Source organism: Pristis pectinata, chromosome 13 (genome assembly GCF_009764475.1).
Source record: "Pristis pectinata isolate sPriPec2 chromosome 13, sPriPec2.1.pri, whole genome shotgun sequence".
In the NCBI taxonomy this organism is placed as follows: Eukaryota; Metazoa; Chordata; class Chondrichthyes; order Rhinopristiformes; family Pristidae; genus Pristis; species Pristis pectinata.
Genome location: NC_067417.1, coordinates 20,541,353 through 20,558,950, shown reverse-complemented (window position 1 = coordinate 20,558,950; position 17,598 = coordinate 20,541,353). Strand labels below are relative to the sequence as shown.

Sequence of the window (17,598 nt, the reverse complement as noted above, 5' to 3'; positions counted from 1 at the left end):
TTCCACCAAAATGTTTAAGAAATTAGAAATGTACCACTTTAGTAATCAATATTAAAGATGATCAAATATATTTTGTTGTCATTAAATGTTTGCTGTACTTCAATATTGATAATTATGAAGTTGCTGTGCTTGCCAGATTCCAAATATATAGTCAAACATTGATGTACTTTAAAGCAGTTTTATTTGCTTAGAAGCTCAATGTTTTGATTGATGAATGAATAAGGTAGAAAATGATTGTTTAGACATATGCATGCAGATCAGACAATGACATTCGCTGTTCTTTTTCCTGGTTCATTTCAGTTAACAGTTTCACAAATGAGGAAAGAAAGCATTTTGGCTATTGGCAACTTAGCCAATGTGCACGCATGAGTGCAAGATTGAAATATTAGTGTGGCAATTCTTTGTCTTTCAGAAATAATTAATTAGAACAAAGTGGAACATTATTGAGCATTTTTCTACTTATGTTTCTTCACTTTAATAGAAAAAATTGTCTGTGACTGTTTGTTAGAATATTTAACATTATTATACTGGTGAAAATGACAAGGCACTAATCTTGTCATCTTAGCTGAAAAGAAAATGAAAGGGGCGTATTAATAATTATCTTATTATATGCACCATGACAGCTGCTAGGGAAGCCCAAAACCCTCCAATAATTTACTAAGATGTTAACACCTTATAATCTATTTTTGTACACACTATTTTTGTACACACTATTTTTGTACATTCCTTGTAGAGCAAGTGCAGTTGTGTTTTCTGCCAGCCATAGAAAATATGTGATTTCCAGCATGAATACTGATCAATAAACTGAATTCAAAACTTCTAGATGATGTTTATCGATGAGATGTTTTTAAATTTGCTGATCTCATTGCTTTAAAGAAGAGCATTTTTATGTGTGCTTAAAAACAAAATAGTTCCATTATACCTTATCTTTAGCCTGGTCCTGCTTATTCTGTCTTTGGCGGAATTTTGACTCCAGCTCATGAATTGTCTCTTCGTACTGTGCAGCAGTCACTTTCAAGTCTTCATGTACACTGTTAATTATTCGTAGTTGTTCTGCCTTTGCTGCAACCTGCCATGTAACAACACTGAATGACTATCAATATTCACATTTTCTTACACCACGTACACACTTATAACCACAAATTCTTACATAAAACACTTAATTACCAAATTGACAGAGAATAAGAGAGAAAATCTTATGTGGAATAGAATAACATGGAAACTTTGCTGATCTGCAGATAGTTCTCATGCCTTTCTAAACAAACAATAATAAACAAATCACTGTCCCAAAAAGTTCTAATTTTAATCTCCGAGCTGAAATCAAACTAAAAATCCTCTTTACCAGATCTATGGCACATGTGTTTTCCTCTAATTTCATGTTTCAGGCTGATGCCTCACGACGGTACTTAGATGATACCTGGTGGCAGCCCTGCCAGGAATATTGAGCAAAAAGATTATTAATGTTTACTTCCTAAATGATTCCTCATAGGCCAGGACTAGCAGGAATGCTGCTCTGGTCTCCACAAGAACATTTAAGCTCTTTCCTGCTCCCAGCTTCCCTACCCTCCCTATGATCACCTATAGCTCGGCTCAAATCCTACCTCACCAAAATTCCCCAGTGGCACCCTCCTGGAACACTCTATCTTCAGATTCTAATCATTTACACTAGCTTCAGATGCCCGAACCATGTTACTGAGGCAGCCTAGTTAATTGAGCCAAGAATTATGTTGACAAGTCAGATTGAGATTCAAGTTTATCCTGCCAGCTACATGCTTACTCCTTACCCAAAGTTCTAAAATCCAAGTTTAAGCTACTTCCAATTGGGTAGACACAGCCTAATATTCCATCTCTGTCATATGGAGTGAGTAAGCTAATACAAATGCAAATTGACTGTAATGGGTAGCACATTGTAAAACCATTCCATTGAACTCCCCAAAGAATCAACGTTGCAATGCACCATATATTTGATGTGTGGCATGTGCATGAGCTTTTGCATATATGTGTGAGAGAGTGACAGTCACTAGGAAGCAGAAAGCTAAGGCAGGAGACAAGCTTTCCTTCTGGGCCAGAAGAACAACTCTGACAGCTCTCAACCCAGATGAACCCAGGTTTGAGATTTCCCATCTACCAGCCTTTTCTGGCAGGCTATAGTTCAGCCTGAGGATGTGTACACCTCGATGATGTTATTATAATGCCACACTGCCTTTAATTTAAGACCAAATGCCCAAGGCTAGGAGGCCATTTCCTACCCAAAGTAAAATCAGTATTAATGGTGTGAGGTAGAATGTACTGCAAACTCCTACCACCTCCCCCATCCTCATCATTCCTGTCAGATGGATTAAAATCTACTCAAGTGTGCAACTAGTTAACCAATGCTCTATTGCAGAGGTTTTCAACTTGTGGTCCACGGAACCCCTGGGGTCCGTGGCGGGTTGCCAGGGGGTCCGCGAGCAAGCCAAGAAAAAAATGGAAAAGCAACCTGTTACAAAGACGTAGCTTAATTGCTTGCTCCAGTTTTCCACTATTCAGAAAATTGGCCATATCTATTCCATCTGTTATAGGCAACAATCTTAGAGACTTAGACAGTGTTCCCTTCTGGTAAGCTGCTGCTTAATATTCGATTTGTGTAGTCAGAGTAGTCAGTAGTGTTCACTACTCACTACTATTCTGTTGTGCACTGTAGTGTTAGTGAGACTGAGTGACGTTGTTGGTGTGCCTTAATAATATTGTTTACTTATCGTGCATTTACGCCACAGTGACGTCACTGTTAAATGAAAAGTGCGCAAGCGCGTAAATTTTAGATTAGTTTTGATAATTTTGTTTATCAGTAATAGTAATTAAACTGTCCAGCGTGTATTGCTGAGTATGGAGAAATTTCTGAAGAGAAAAGCTGACCAGAAACCAAAAGATTCTGATGACGAAGGGGATAAGGGTGACCGAAAGAGAAAACAACGCAAGTACGATCCAGAATACATTTCATATGGCTTCATCGCAGTGGGGACAAATGCGGACCAACCTCTCTGTGTTGTGTGTTTGCAAACGCTGTCCAATGATGCAATGGAACCAGCGAAATTGAAGCGCCATTTAACAACATGTCATCCAGATATTGCCAGTAAGCCGAAGGAATATTTTGAGCGGCAAAATGAGCTGTACCTCAAGCAGAAAGGCAAAATGACAGCCTGCACCATTTCTTCGCGCATCATATTTGGTAGCATTACGAATAGCACGTTCCAGAAAGCCTCACACAATTGGAGAACAGTTTATACTGCCTGCAGCAGTAGATATGTGCGAAGTTGTACTGGGAAAAGAATCCAGTCAAAAACTGAAAGCCATTCCACTGTCTGATAACACAGTAAGCAGAAGAATTGGCGATATGGCGGAAGATATACAGAGCCAGCTGATAGCACGTCTTCAGCAAGTCAGATTTGCGATTCAGCTCGATGAAAGTACTGATGTTGCCAGTGCTGCGCAGTTGTTGGTTTATCTTCGATATTGCTGGGAAGGAGAGGCTTTGGAAGACTTTTTGTTTCGCAAGGCGCTGCCAAGGTGTACAACCGGTGAAGAACTTTACTGTGTGCTTGACACTTCTTTTGTACAATCGGCATTGGCGTGGACACAGTGTATTGGAGTATGCACAGATGGTGCTGCCGCAATGACTGGACGGAAGTCGGGTCGAGTCGCACAAGTGAAAGAAGTAGCTCCACATGTAGCAGCAACCCACTGCATGATTCACTGTGAGGCTTTGGCTGCAAAGGATATGGATGAAAATCTTGCAGATGTGTTTTCCACGTGCATTAAAATCGTTAACTTTATCAAAGCCAGGCCGCTCAATCATCGTTTGTTTGAAAACATACGCCGTGAAATGGAAGCCGAGCATAAGCATTTGTTGCTGCATACAGAAGTCAGATGGCTGTCACGAGGCCGCGTTGTGCAGCGTATACATGGATTGCGAGATGAACTGCTCATTTTTCTAAATGAGCATAATGGATCATTGGCACAGTTCTTGACAGATGAGACGTGGGTTGCCAGATTAGCTTATCTTGCAGATATTTTCAACATTTTGAACAGCTTAAATCTATCATTGCAATGACCTGGCTCAAATGTTCTGAAAACGCATGACGAAATCAATGCCTTCCAGAAAAAACTCCATATCTGGAAGGGAAGATACGAGCAAGGTGTCTATGGTATGTTTCCATTGCTGGCTGACTTTCTGACAGTGAACGAGACTAAGACAGAGGCCATTGTGAGCACCATTTTGAACCATATTCAACAGCTGTCACATTATTTCCACCAGTATTTCAGCGACGATGACACGAGCATGTTTGATTGGATTTGAAATCCGTTTGAATGCATGCTTACTGATTTAACTGGGCGTGAACAAGAAGAATTGGCTGAACTGTCATCTGACAGGACTTTGCGCTTGCAGTTCAACCACATGTCACTGTTGTCGTTCTGCACAGCATGTTCCCAGGAGTATCCACTGCTGTCCGGCAAAGCCGTCAATGTTCTGTTACCATTTGCGACCACTTACTTGTGCGAAATAGCATTTTCTGCAGTCACTGCCATGAAGACCAAATGCAGATCAAGAGTGAATATTGAGGATGACATACGCTTATGTTTGTTGCATATACCACCACGTTTGGACAAACTCTGCAGTGCAAAACAGGCACAACCTTCGCATTGAACTGAACACTGAAAGACACCGCTGGTAATTATCGGTGATTGAAATAGTCACTATTTCAATAGGGCCAATGTGCAGTAATTTAAGTGTTGTATGCATGAATTATCGATTGTTTGATTTTGTGGGCTTTGGGGGTCTGCTATCTAACAAGGACATGTTCTGGGGGGCCGCAGCATGAAAAAGGTTGAAAACCACTGGTCTGATGAACTATAAGGATCAGTTATCATTGTTTCTTGGCATATGAATTCTTACAACGACAAGAATGTTCCCTCAGTTTATTGTTATACTGTAGCGGCTAGCTACACACTACGAAATGAAGATACAGAGTCGCTGGTTCAAAATCAGAGGTCGAATGAACGACAGGGGTGCGGTGAGCCTTTAATATCCCAAAACTTCCCGCGCTACAGTTCCCGTGCTGACGTCACGCGTGGGTCACCTGACCTTCCCGCGCACGGGCTTTCCCAGCCCGACGATGGGGAAGAAGGAGGGCCCCGCGCCATCTTGGATCGGGGCCTCCCACGACGTTCGCGATGTCGGGAGCCGGATCGATGCCGGTGCAGTGAGTCGCTACATAAACCACCCCCCCAGAACCGGCAATACCGTCGCGAAAACCAGAATTAAATAAACTATGACTTGGGTGGCCTGCCCCTGCGCCGCGCTCGCTGGACCACCATGGGTTGGTCCAAGTCTAAATGAGCCAGCTTCAGCCGGTCAACCGTAAACACCTCCTCGTGCCCCCCAATGTCCAGCACGAATGTAGACCCATTGTTCCTGACGACCCGGAATGGCCCTTCGTACGGCCATTGCAGCAGTGATCAGTGCGCGTCCCTCCTGACGAAGACAAACTTACAGTCTTGGAGGGAAGTTGGCATATGGGTCGGGGCCTGTCTGTGTTGCGAGGTGGGAATCAGGGCCAGGCTTCCAAGCCGCTCGCGCAGCCGGTCGAGCGCCGCGGTAGGTCCTTCCTCTGGCTCCCGGGGGGCTGGTAGGAACTCGCCCGGGATGACTAAGGGCGTTCCGTAGACCATCTCCGCGGACAAGGCATGCAGGTCCTCTTTTGGTGCGGTGCATATCCCCAGCAGGACCCCGGGGAGTTCGTCTACCCAGTTGGGCCCCTTAAGAAGGGCCATGAGTGCCGACTTCAGGTGGCGATGGAACCTCTCCACCAGCCCATTGGATTGCGGGTGATAGGCGGTGGTGAGGTTGGTCCGGGAACCCCACAAGTTGGCGATGGCAGATCACAGGCCGGAGGTGAATTGAACTACCCTGTCTGAGGTGATATGTGCTGGGACACCGAAACGGCCACCCAAGTTGACAAAAGGGCCCGTGCGCAGGACTGGGTGGAGGTGTCTGCGAGGGGAATGGCTTCAGGCCAGCGGGTAAAATGGTCGACAATTGTGAGGAGGTACTGCGCTCCTCAGGAGACTGGGAGGGGGCCAACCAGGTTGACATGGATATGGTCGAACCTCTGGCGGGTAGGTCGAAAATCCTGCAAGGGGGCCTTGACGTGCTGCTGTACTTTTGAGGTCTGGCAGTGAGTGCAGGACCGGGCCCATTCAGAAACCTGTTTACGCAGGCCATGCCATATGAACTTGTCTGACACCATCCGGATAGTAGTCCGGATGGATGGGTGTGCAAGGCCGTGGATGGCATCAAACACCCATCGGCGCCAGGCAGCTGGGACGATGGGGCGGGGTCTACCTGTGGAGATATCGCAGAGCAGGGTGCGGTCACCGGGGCCTACCAGAAGGTCTTGCAGTTGCAGGCCCGAGACTGCAGTGCGATAGCTGGGCATCTCCATGTCCGTTCGCTGTGCCTCTGCCAAGGCGCCGAAATCCACCCCCGGGACAAAACTTGGATGGTGGGCCGTGACAGTGCATCTGCGACCACGTTCTCTTTCCCAGACAGATGGCGGACGTCAGTGGTGAACTCTGAGATGTACGATAAGTGCCGCTGCTGCCATGCTGACCAGGGATCTGAGACCTTGTTGAAGGCGAAGGTCAACGGCTTGTGGTCGGTGAAAGCTATAAATGGCCTGCCCTCCAAGAAGTATCAGAAGTGTCTGATGGCCAGGTACAACGCCAACAGCTCGCGGTCGAAGGTGCTATATTTGAGCTCTGGTGGTTGAAGGTGCCTGCTGAAGAACATCAGCGGTTGCCAACGCCCTTCGATAAGCTGTTCTAGCACGCCTCCGACCGCTGTGCTGGAGGCGTCGACCGTGAGGGCAGTCGGGACGTCCGTGCGAGGATGCACCAACATGACCGCGTCCGCCAAGGCCTGCTTGGTTTCGATGAATGCGGTGTGAGCCTCTTCTGACCAAAGAATGTCCTTGCTTCCGCCTGACAGGAGAGCAAACAATGGGTGCGTGATGCGGGCTGCGGATGGTATGAACCGGTGATAAAAGTTTACCATACCAAGGAATTCCTGCAGGAACTTGATGGAGGTGGGTCTGGCGAAATGGCGAATGGCGTCGACCTTCGCAGGCAGGGGCGTGGCACCGTGTTTGTCGATCCGATGGCCCAGGAAATCGATTGTCTCCAGCCCGAATTGGCACTTGGCTGGGTTGATGGTCAGGCCGAAATCCCTCAGGCGAGAAGAGAGTTGGCAGAGGTGCGTGAAATGTTCCTGGTGGCTGTTGCTGGCGATCAAGATGTCGTCGAGGTATATGAAGGCAAAGTCAAGGTCACGTCCGACCGCGTCCGTGAGTCGTTGGAAGGACTGAGCAGCGTTCTTGAGACCAAAGGGCATCCGGACGAATTCAAAGAGGCCGAAAGGTGTGACCAGCGCCATCTTCGGAATGTCATCTGGATGCACCGGGATCTGATACCCGCGGATGAGGTCGACCTTGGAAAAAATGGACCGCCCATGCAGATTGGCAGCAAAGTCCTGAATGTGCGGCACAGGGTACCGGTCCGGGGTAGTAATGTCGTTGAGGCATCGGTAATCGCCACAGGGTCGCCAGCCTCCGGCTGCCTTGGGGACCATGTGTAGCGGAGAGGCCCATGGGCTGTCCGACCTGCGGGTGATCCCCAGCTCCTCCATTTTTTTGAATTCCTCTTTCGCGAGGCGGAGCTTGTCTGGGGGTAGCCGCCGGGCGCGGGCGTGGAGGGGAGGGCCCTGGGTGGGGATGTGATGCTGGACGCCGTGCTTGGGCAAGGTGGTGGAGAACTGGGGCATTAGTACGGACATGAACTCTGCCAGGACCCTGACAAACTCGTTGGTCAACGTGGTGATGGAGTCGAGGTGTGGGGCCAGTAGCTTGGCCTCACCCAACGAGAACGTTTGGAAGGTCCTGGCATGTACCAAACACTTACCCCGCAGGTCAACCAGCAGACTGTTGGCGTGAAGGAAGTCTGCCCCGAGGAGTGGTTGCGCGACGGCGGCCAGGATGAACCTCCAAGTAAAGTTGCAGGTGCCGAACTGGAGGTGTACCAACCACGTGCCAAAGGTCCGAATGGCGCTGCCGTTGGTGGCTCTGAGGGCGAGTCCTGGTGTGCAGTTGCGAGTCTCGCGGCTGTCGGGAGGCATGACGCTAATTTCAGCTCCGGTGTCCACTAGGAACTGACGTCTGGAACACCTGTCCCACACATGCAAGAGGCTATCCGGGTGGCCAGCCGCCATAGCCATCAGTGGCGGCTGGCTCTGGCATTTCCCGGAAACCTGCATGGTGGCCGGCATCTGCGGGCGTCAGCGCCCCACCGCTGGTGGTAGAAACACCATTGGTCGGTCGGTGTCTCAGACCTGGTGGCGGGTGGGGTGTGTTCGATTGCTGGGTCTGGCCTGCTGAGTATGTGGCGTGGCAACGCGCTCGACGGACGCCCCGCTCTCCTTTTTCGCCCGCCAAAGGACATCCGCCCAGGCAGCCACCTTCCGGGGGTCGCTGAAATCAGCATCTGCCAGGAGCAGGTGGATGTCATCGGGTAACTGCTCCAGGAAGATCTGCTCAAACAGCAGGCAGGGTTTATGCCCGTCTGCCAGGGCCAACATCTTGTTCATGAGCGCGGAGGGGGGTCTGTCGCCCAACCCATCGAAGTGGAGTAGGCGGGAGGCCCGTTTGCGTCGGGAAAGGCCGAAAGTCTCGAGAAGGAGGGTCTTGAACTTATCGTACTTCTCCTCCTCCGGAGGCGCCTGGATGAAGTCCTCAACCTGGGCTGTGGTGTCTTGGTCGAGGGCACTCACCACATGATAGTACTTGGTGTCGTCCCTGGTGATCTGGCGAATCTGGAACTGGGCCTTGGCCTGGTCGAACCAGACATTGGGCCGGAGGGTCCAGAAGGTGGGCAGTTTAAGGGCTACTGCCTGTACCTCTTGCTGTGCAGATATTGTGCGTCCAAAAACGTTTGGGCCCGTCAGGGTCACCAATGTAGCGGCTAGCTACACACTACGAAATGAAGACACAGAGTCGCTGGTTCGAAATCAAAGGTCGAATGAACGACAGGGGCGCAGTGCGCCTTTAATATCCCAAAACTTCCCGCGCTGACGTCACGCGCGGGTCACCTGACCTTCCTGCACGCGGGCTTTCCCAGCCCGACGATGGGGAAGAAGGAGGGCCCCGCGCAATCTTGGATCGGGGCCTCCAACGACGTTCGCGATGTTGGGAGCCGGTTTGATGCCGGTGCGGTGAGTCGCTACAATACATTAACATGTTTAACAAAAGAATTCACCATTAAGTATAATATTTCACATCTCCCATTATTTTTAAATTGACAAGGTCCTAATCATACTTATCTGTGGTTCATAATGATTATATATTTTTAAAAAATTAAGAGGTACTTTTCATGCTACTTTCAACAAAGCCTGAATGATCCATTAAGTTTACAATCTACTAACACTGAAACACAGCATATATAACATTATTTTTCTGTGTTAATGTCTGAAAAATCATGTTAAATTTCTCAGCAAGGCTAATGACCAAGTTGTGTTCAATCACACTTTATAGTTTTTCATTCAAATGGGTGAAAATAACAGGAGCATGTTGGATATCAAATTTCAATTCATTCAATCCTTTGTACATTTCTCCAAGGAGGTAATCAATAAGAGTTTAGACAGAGAAGTAGATTTTTAGCATTTGATCAATAGCAAAATACTCCCAACTCCTAAATGTATTGTAACATATGCGAACAAATCAGTGGCCTTAGGCCAAAAAGATTGACTGTCAGCCATTATATTTGAAGACTTCGCAATGTAAATAAAAACACGTTAGGGACAATTTTACATCTACCTACTGAAGGATTTTATTCCCCCAAAACTAGAGCTAATACCAACCTTTTACCTGTTATTCTACCTTCCTTTATTCATTCCTTTGTACACACAAGCCTCAATGTGCCAAAGTGTGCAGGACCTGCCATATTCCTTGCATGACAATATTTACCTGCCACACAGATGTGAAGGACCAATCTTACAGGCACATCCATAAGTTCAGTGGCAAATTCAGAATGCGAAAGAATAGTAGAAAAACTGAGGTATCTTTGAAATGTACCAACAACTCCCTGAAGCTCCAGGGCAAGTCGATAATTTAGTGAAGGCAGTATACAGAATGCTTGCCATTATCGGCCAAGGCATAGAATGGAAGAGCAAGGCCAGAACCATATTAAATACTAGTTTTGTTTCAATTTCCTAACAATGCCAGTAGTTAGGAGTCAACTACATTGGTATGTCTGGAGTCATATGTAGGGCCATACTGGGTAAATGACAGCAGCTTTCCTTTCCGAAGGATAACAGTGAACCAGATGGGCTTTTACCATATTTCAACAGTATTGTGATTCCTGTTAGAGATTCGTTTTAAAAAATCCAAATATATATATTTGAATTTGAATTACTAGCTTGTTAGGCTACAGTTGGAGCATTAAGCAGAGTTCGGACCACCATGCTAAAAAAAAATGCGATTGCACTAGATTACACAGATGATGCAAGACAATTTACAAGGATGTTGCTAGGGCTGGAGAATTATGAAGAGAGTAACAAGGTTGGGGTTGTTTTCTTTGGAACAAAGGAGATTGAGAGAAAGATTTGATTGCGAGGCTTGGATAAGCTGAACAGGAAGAAGCTATTTCTCTTAGCAGAAAGTGGGGTTTGATTTATGTAAAATGGTAGAAAGATTAGTAAAGAAATTAAGATTTTTTTTCTCAGCAAGTTATGGGTACCTGTCTCTAACAGGTTGGAAGGATGATGGAGGCAGAAATGTCCACCTGAAGTCCACAGTCAGCATGCAGTATAGGCCCTGATCCGAGAAAGGCCCAGTGACAGAAGACAAAGTGGGGTATGGAATTTTGTTTCTGTGACAGCTATAATTATACCAATGGGAAGTTAGAGAAGCTGCACACTAAATCTGTTAGTGAAAAGAATGACAAGAACCATTCTCTTTACCAAGATCGAGGGAGTCTATCTCTGAAGAAATCAGTGGGGCAAAAAAAGGGCCATTAAATATCCTTGGCAAGTAATATTAAGGAGAATACAAGACATTCTATATGTTTATCAGGAGCAAAAAAACTTGTCAGGGAAAGAGTTGATCCAGTTAGGGACCAAAAGGGTATGACAGTGTAATCAAGTTCCTAAATGAATACTTCTCAACAGGATCCACCAAAGAGAACAACATGGAAGATAATGAGTTCAGGGAGGGGTATGTAGATAATCCGGAGCAGGTCAGTATTAAGGAGGAGTAGCTGTTAGATGTCATGGGAAGCATAATGGTTGATAAATTCCCAGGGCCAGAGGCACAGAGAGAGATACAGCATGGAAACAGGCCCACTGAAGCATGTCGACCATAACCAGCCAGTTACACTAATCCTATGTTCTCATCAACTTCCAGTGCCCAAGTTTCTATCACTCACCAATGCACTATGAACAATTTACAATGGCCAATTAAAATATCAAGCTGCTCATCTTTGGGACGTGGGAGGAAACCGGAGCACCCAGAGTAAATCCATACAGTCACAGGGAGAATGTGCAAACTCCGCACCTGAGGTCAAGAATGAACCTGGTTCTCTGATGCTATGAGGCAGCAGTTCTACTGGCTGCAGCATTGTGCTGCTCTTTCCTAGCTGGCTATGGGAAGCAAGGGAGGAGATAGCTGGCACCCTGACAGAGATTTTTGCATTTCTGTAAGGTGCCAGAAGACTGTAGGATAGATGATGTTGTTCCTTATTTTAAAAAGAGCAGCAGGATTAAGCAAGGTAACTACTGACTGGTAAGCCTTACATTAGTGCTAGAGAAATTATTGGAGTAAATCCTGAAGGACAGGATGCGTGTATATTTCGAAAGGCAAGGCCTGATCCAGTTTGGCTTTGTGCGGGGGAAATTTGATTGAATTTTCTGGGATGAAGGTAGGGCAGTAGATATTGTCTATATAGACTTTTTAAGGCATTTGATGAGGTCCCGGCTGGTAGGCTGGTCCAGAAGGCCAATGTACATGAGGTGATCATAACTCTGTGACCAGTGGGAAATGGTGCTGGGATCCTTGTTCTTGTGATAGATTAACGACTTGGAAATGTAGGAGGCAGGATTAGTAAGTTTGCGGACAAAAGTTGATGGTGTTGTGGATAGTGAGGAATGTTGTCTAAGACTACAGCAGGATATAGATCAGATGGAATTTAATGCTGACAAATACAAGGTGATGCATTTTGGGAGGTCAGAAAGTGGTAGAACATTTTTAGTAAATGGTAGGGTGCTAAGGAATGTTGACGAACAGAGGGTCCTTGGGGTTCAAGTCCCTGAAAATGGCAAAACAGGTTGATAAGGTAGTAAAGAAACAATATGGCATACTTGCCTTCATAGGTGAGGGCATGGAATATAAACATTGGCACATTATGTTGCAACTTTACAAAACATGAGGAGTATTGTGTGCAGTTCTGGTGTCACACTATAAGGAAGGATGTGATTGCACTGGACAGAGTGCAGAGGAGATTCACCAGGATGTTGTCTGGATTGGAGGACTTTAGTTATGGGGAAAGATTGGATATACTGAGTTTGTTTCTCATGGAGCAAAGGACGCTGAAGGGTGACTCGATAGAAATATAGAAAATTTTAAGAGGCATAGGTCAGGGTAGATGGTCAAAATCTTTTTCCCATAGTATGGGTATCAAACACAAGAGAGCAGAGGTTTAAGGTGAGAGAAAGGAGTTTTAAAAGGGATTTGAGGGGAAAGTTTTTTTTAAAAACACGAGTGGTTGATGTCTGGAACTCACTGCCAGAGGAGGTGGTGGAGTCAGATTCAATCACTATTTTTAAAAGACATTTTAAACAAGGCATTGAAGGATACAGACCCAACACAGGCATTAATGGGATTAAGTGAAGATGAGTAAAAAGGTCGGAATGGATATGGTGAGCTGAAGGGCCTGTTTCTGTACTATACAACTCTATGACTCTATGATAAGATTTCTACCAAGAGAGCATAGGCTGCTATTGCACAACATGGTGGGCCGAAGGGCCTGTATTGTGCTGTATTGTTCTATGGTTCTATGGTTAATTACTTACAACTATAAGTACTACTTGCCATTACTGCTGAGTAGTGCCTGACTTAAATGACTATAAAGCTGTGTTATATTCACAGTGTTTTCCGAATAAACTGCTGGTTTGCTTGCACAATATTTTTTGCCTTCTCTACTTGACTGCAGAGTATATTTCTATAAATATATATTCACCACAGCCTTGATGGCCTAGAGTAATTTTGCTCTTTTTTGTTTGGTTTTGCAGAATAACTTCAGGGAAGTTCTGCAGCAGAGAACTCAGGTGAAAACTTTATTTGAAGGGGCAGTAGGGGAAAGGAGGGGTACAAGTGGAGATGCCTAAAGAAGACAATGATAGGAATACACAATGAGTTGCTTGGGGCATTGGCAGGCTTGCGAGAAAGCCTCTGCGCAGGAAGAGTCTGGGACCAACTTGGTCAAATTACTTTGCATACAGCATGGAGCATGCAGTCCATCTGTTCACGCTTGGAAGTTATGGACAATCAAAGCACATCCAGGCTGCAATCATTGTTTAGTGTCTTAGGTTTCATGTATTAACTCCCATTGCAGCACAAATAGAAACCAGCAACTGTCCAGCTACTTCAGTGGAAGCTTAGTTGCCATCATACATGTACAAATAAAATGCTGACTTAACAGGTCAGGCAGCATCCGTGGAAAAAGAAAGTGAGTCAAAATTTCAGGTCGAAGACCCTTTGTCAGAACTGAGAAAGTGAGAAAACAAGTTAGCTTTAAGCTGCAGGGAGGGTGGGGGAGGTATGGATAGGATGAAGGGGAATACCTCTGATAAGGTGAAGCCAGGTTTTGGCAATAATGCTACACTTTACCATGATAAATTGAATACCACTTTTAAGAGGCCCAGTTGCAGGATGTATCAATTGAGTTCATAATTTATGAACCCATGGGCTTCAATCTCAAGATAAGCAAAAATAATTTAACTTTCAGTCCAATGAGCTTTCTTCTGGATAAAGTCCTGGACTGGCAAGGGTTAAGAGGCTTTGCTTCCACGTTTACACAAATAGCATAAATTCAAAATCTTCTGCAGACAAAAACGTTTACAAATTTTTATTCCATATATAGTAGAATGTCTTCAATTTCTCAAAGCTGGTCTGTATGCAATTCACATACCCTTTTCAAGGAATTTTATGCCCAATTATTGAAGCAAATCTGGAATTAAACATACTTCAAAGAAACAGCAGTTGCTATGGTGATTCAACAGAGAAGCTAACTGCATATAGTCACATGTACTGGGAACATAAAAGAATTATTAAAAACCCATAGAATACCATCAGTTAACCTAAATAGCTGCAAGATATTATTGTGTCCCAATTTCAATTTTGATATAATATTCAGGTTAGGCAATTTAGAAAACATTTATTATGCAGTAAGAATTTGCCATTATTTATACACTTTTAAGGTGTGTACCCTTCAAATAAAATTTGTTGGTTTACAACTACATGTTGTTTCCTGAATTGCATTTCATTACTGCAGCTACCGAGATATTCAGTTTCTAAATATCATTCTAATATTGTGAATAGGTTTCCCATGCTTCATTCATTACCCTTCTTTATCTTAGAACATCAAAAAATTGAGTAAGTAATGCATTAATTCAAAGCATTGTTTCAAAGTAAAAATGCTCTTAATTCATCCGGAGATATTTATGCAGTTCTGTATGTTATAATCCTTAAATTCTGCATGGTTTCTTTCAATCTCTACTGTAACTTCCGAGGGAAATTAGAATCCCTCCTGCAAAGCTGTGAGGGACTGCTGGAAATGCTTTGGAATTTCAGCACTAATATTTGAGACCCAGCAGTTATTTTGTTTAGCAGAAGAAACAGAGAAATATGGAAATTGAAAGACAATAATCCAATCAAAGAGTTCATATGACATCAGCAGTTGCAAGATTAGATTACATTCTTAAATTTGCTTACAGGTATCCATTATCATTTTTAATATATACCATACAGCAAATTTCCATCTCAAAATATTTCTCATATAACTGTGGAGGTCAGGTTCTTTGATGTGGAGGTTTTTGATGTGGTAATCTGATGCTGCTGCATGACAAAGAACAAATAATATTACCATGTTTACGTGAGGAATTTGAAGCTGATAGCCTCCCACTGATATTCAGACAGTGTGTGAACCTCCCATGGTGATGTTCATGATTAGCCAAAAGAAATTATAGCTCATAATGGGGCAGATATTCTGCTGCTCTGAGAGAGCCTGCCTTTGGATCATGCTGTTTATTCCAGTGTGGTATAGGATACAGTGGCTGTCTCTCTTTGGTTGCACATACAAAGAGAGGCCTTAGTCACCTTTAAAGCTGCACCCACAAGGTTTTTCTTTTCCATCTTTAGGTAACTTGCTCTTTTCTTTCTGTTTGTATCAGGACTGGCCATTTCTACTTGCCATTCCTGTCTCCATTTCTTTTCATTTGCATATTCTGGCCTGCTGGGCCTGACCTGTCTTCATTAGCAACACATTGCACAGACAGAGAGCTTAATGGTGACATTATTTCACCCTATTACAGACATTCCCTCTGTACCACCCATTGCCCTCCCCCACCTCCAGTGCTTTCAAGACTTTCTGGTTTTCCTAGAGAAACAAGGGGCTGCAGATGCTGCAAGTTTGGTGGTAGAAGGTGGCTTTCTTTCTTTCTCAGTTTTGAGGAAGGGTCTTCGAACTGAATCATTAACTGTTTCTCTTTCCACAGATGCTGTCTGATCTGTTGAATTTGTCTAGCATTTTCTGTTTTTTTCCCCAAATGACCAGCATCTGCATTTTTTCATGAGCTTACCTTTGATATTCATAAATATCCTTGAACACACAGGGAATAGTATTTTTTTTCAAATTAAAACACAAAAGCACACACACACACACACACACACATTTATATCTACTTATATATACTCACCGTCTTCCTGGCTGCAGTTTTCCCCATCGACTATAATAGCCTGAAAAAAGTCTTTAAATGCTGTTCAGTAGACAAGAGCTGTGAGGTGACCTTTATGGGTCAGCTGCAGAGACAAGTTAGTGGTCAGATGCTGGTGCATCTGACTTCTTGCTCTGCCACTGAACTCAGCAGTTCATATCCAGGCTCTCAACTTTGTACCACCCATAGCTGAAATAAATATCACACCCTCAATGATTTGAATGGGATTGCAGGAAAAAATGCACGTCAGTTTATATTATTTTCTGAATAGTAATTTTTAAGTTTTTGTCATACAATTTAAATTCTTTTGAACTGTTTTCAAAATCAACAAATTAGAAACAGTTGAGAGGGTGTTTGACAGCAAAAGGCCATCAAGGTGGCCCAGGACAGAGCCTTAGGGTCCATCACCTCTAGTCACGACTTGCAGACCTCTCTGCTTCAAAGGATGGCTGCAGCAGTGTAGAAGTGAGTCTTGGAGCTTGAACTGATGCACTGGCTGAAGCAGTAGATCGAGCATGATCCAGCAGCCATACTTGCATCTGCCACACACTCGTACTTAGAAAACATTTTTGTGGACATGAAGGTCATTGTCATCTTGAACTTCTAGATCACTCCATGTTACAGCAGCTGATGCTATTAGCTTAATAGCTCACTGCTGCACCTAGACTGTTATGGATGGTCTCATATTATTTGTATCCCCTCCTGAAACACCAGCCATGATTGAGGATACATGGATCTGCCAGCTTCTGAAGGCTCAGTGGGTGATATTGAAGTGGTACCATAAGCTCCACTTGTGAACCTAGAGCTCTTCATGAATGCAAAATCTTTCACACTTTGACTGTATAGACTCCATGTGCCTATCATTAAAAAAATCCTTATGGCCAATGGTAGGAGTCCAGTAAGTTCACATAGTTCATTTGTAATTAGTCAGTTTATTACACCTACTATATTTCAGTGGGCACACCATACAAATAAGAGCCATCATTTCTTGACCCCAACGAACAGCTGATCAGAAATAATTACAATTGGTACCTGGTTCAGACTTGCCAGAGAAAATGGGCAGCTATCAACCTCCATATGGGAGAAGTGTCTACCTCCTCTACTGATGGAAAATCAAATCCTTCCCCACATTTGACTGTGGACATGGAAAACAGAAAGAGCATCTCATTATAAACCACTACTCAGGATGCCTGCCATTGCCTGTCCTTAATTCCCCTCTGATTCTGTGTTGTCTTTTCTACATTGTTGTTTGTGTTACTACAGGTAAAGCAAATGAAAATGACAAATGTCAAATGAAAAATATATTACATTACCTCTTTTCTAAGCAAGTAAGTAAATAACCATAATGAATACACTTCCTCTACTGTAAAAGTGATAAGCAATTCCTTAAAGTGTCCCTGACTAATGGCACTAAAAATTGCTTATGTTCTCCCAGTTAAATTAGTAACATATGATAACCTGTTCCAACCACCTCATCTGAGAAACAGCCTAATGCAGTTTCGACTTTTGATAAGATCAGGAAG

At 44.4% G+C, this 17,598-nt stretch overlaps 1 protein-coding gene across 1 annotated transcript in view; it reads right to left on the bottom strand.

The window, feature by feature from the left end:
• The window catches only part of LOC127577465 (polyamine-modulated factor 1-binding protein 1), a 135,714-nt gene extending 119,630 nt beyond the window's left edge, over positions 1-16,084 (bottom strand). Inside the window, exons 1-2 of the mRNA XM_052028690.1 lie at positions 16,058-16,084; positions 923-1,069 (exon numbers count right to left, since the gene is read on the bottom strand). Coding sequence (XP_051884650.1) covers positions 923-1,069; positions 16,058-16,084 — 174 coding nt within the window. The remainder of the gene's footprint in view (positions 1-922; positions 1,070-16,057) is intronic.
• Between the last annotated feature and the right edge of the window lie 1,514 nt (positions 16,085-17,598).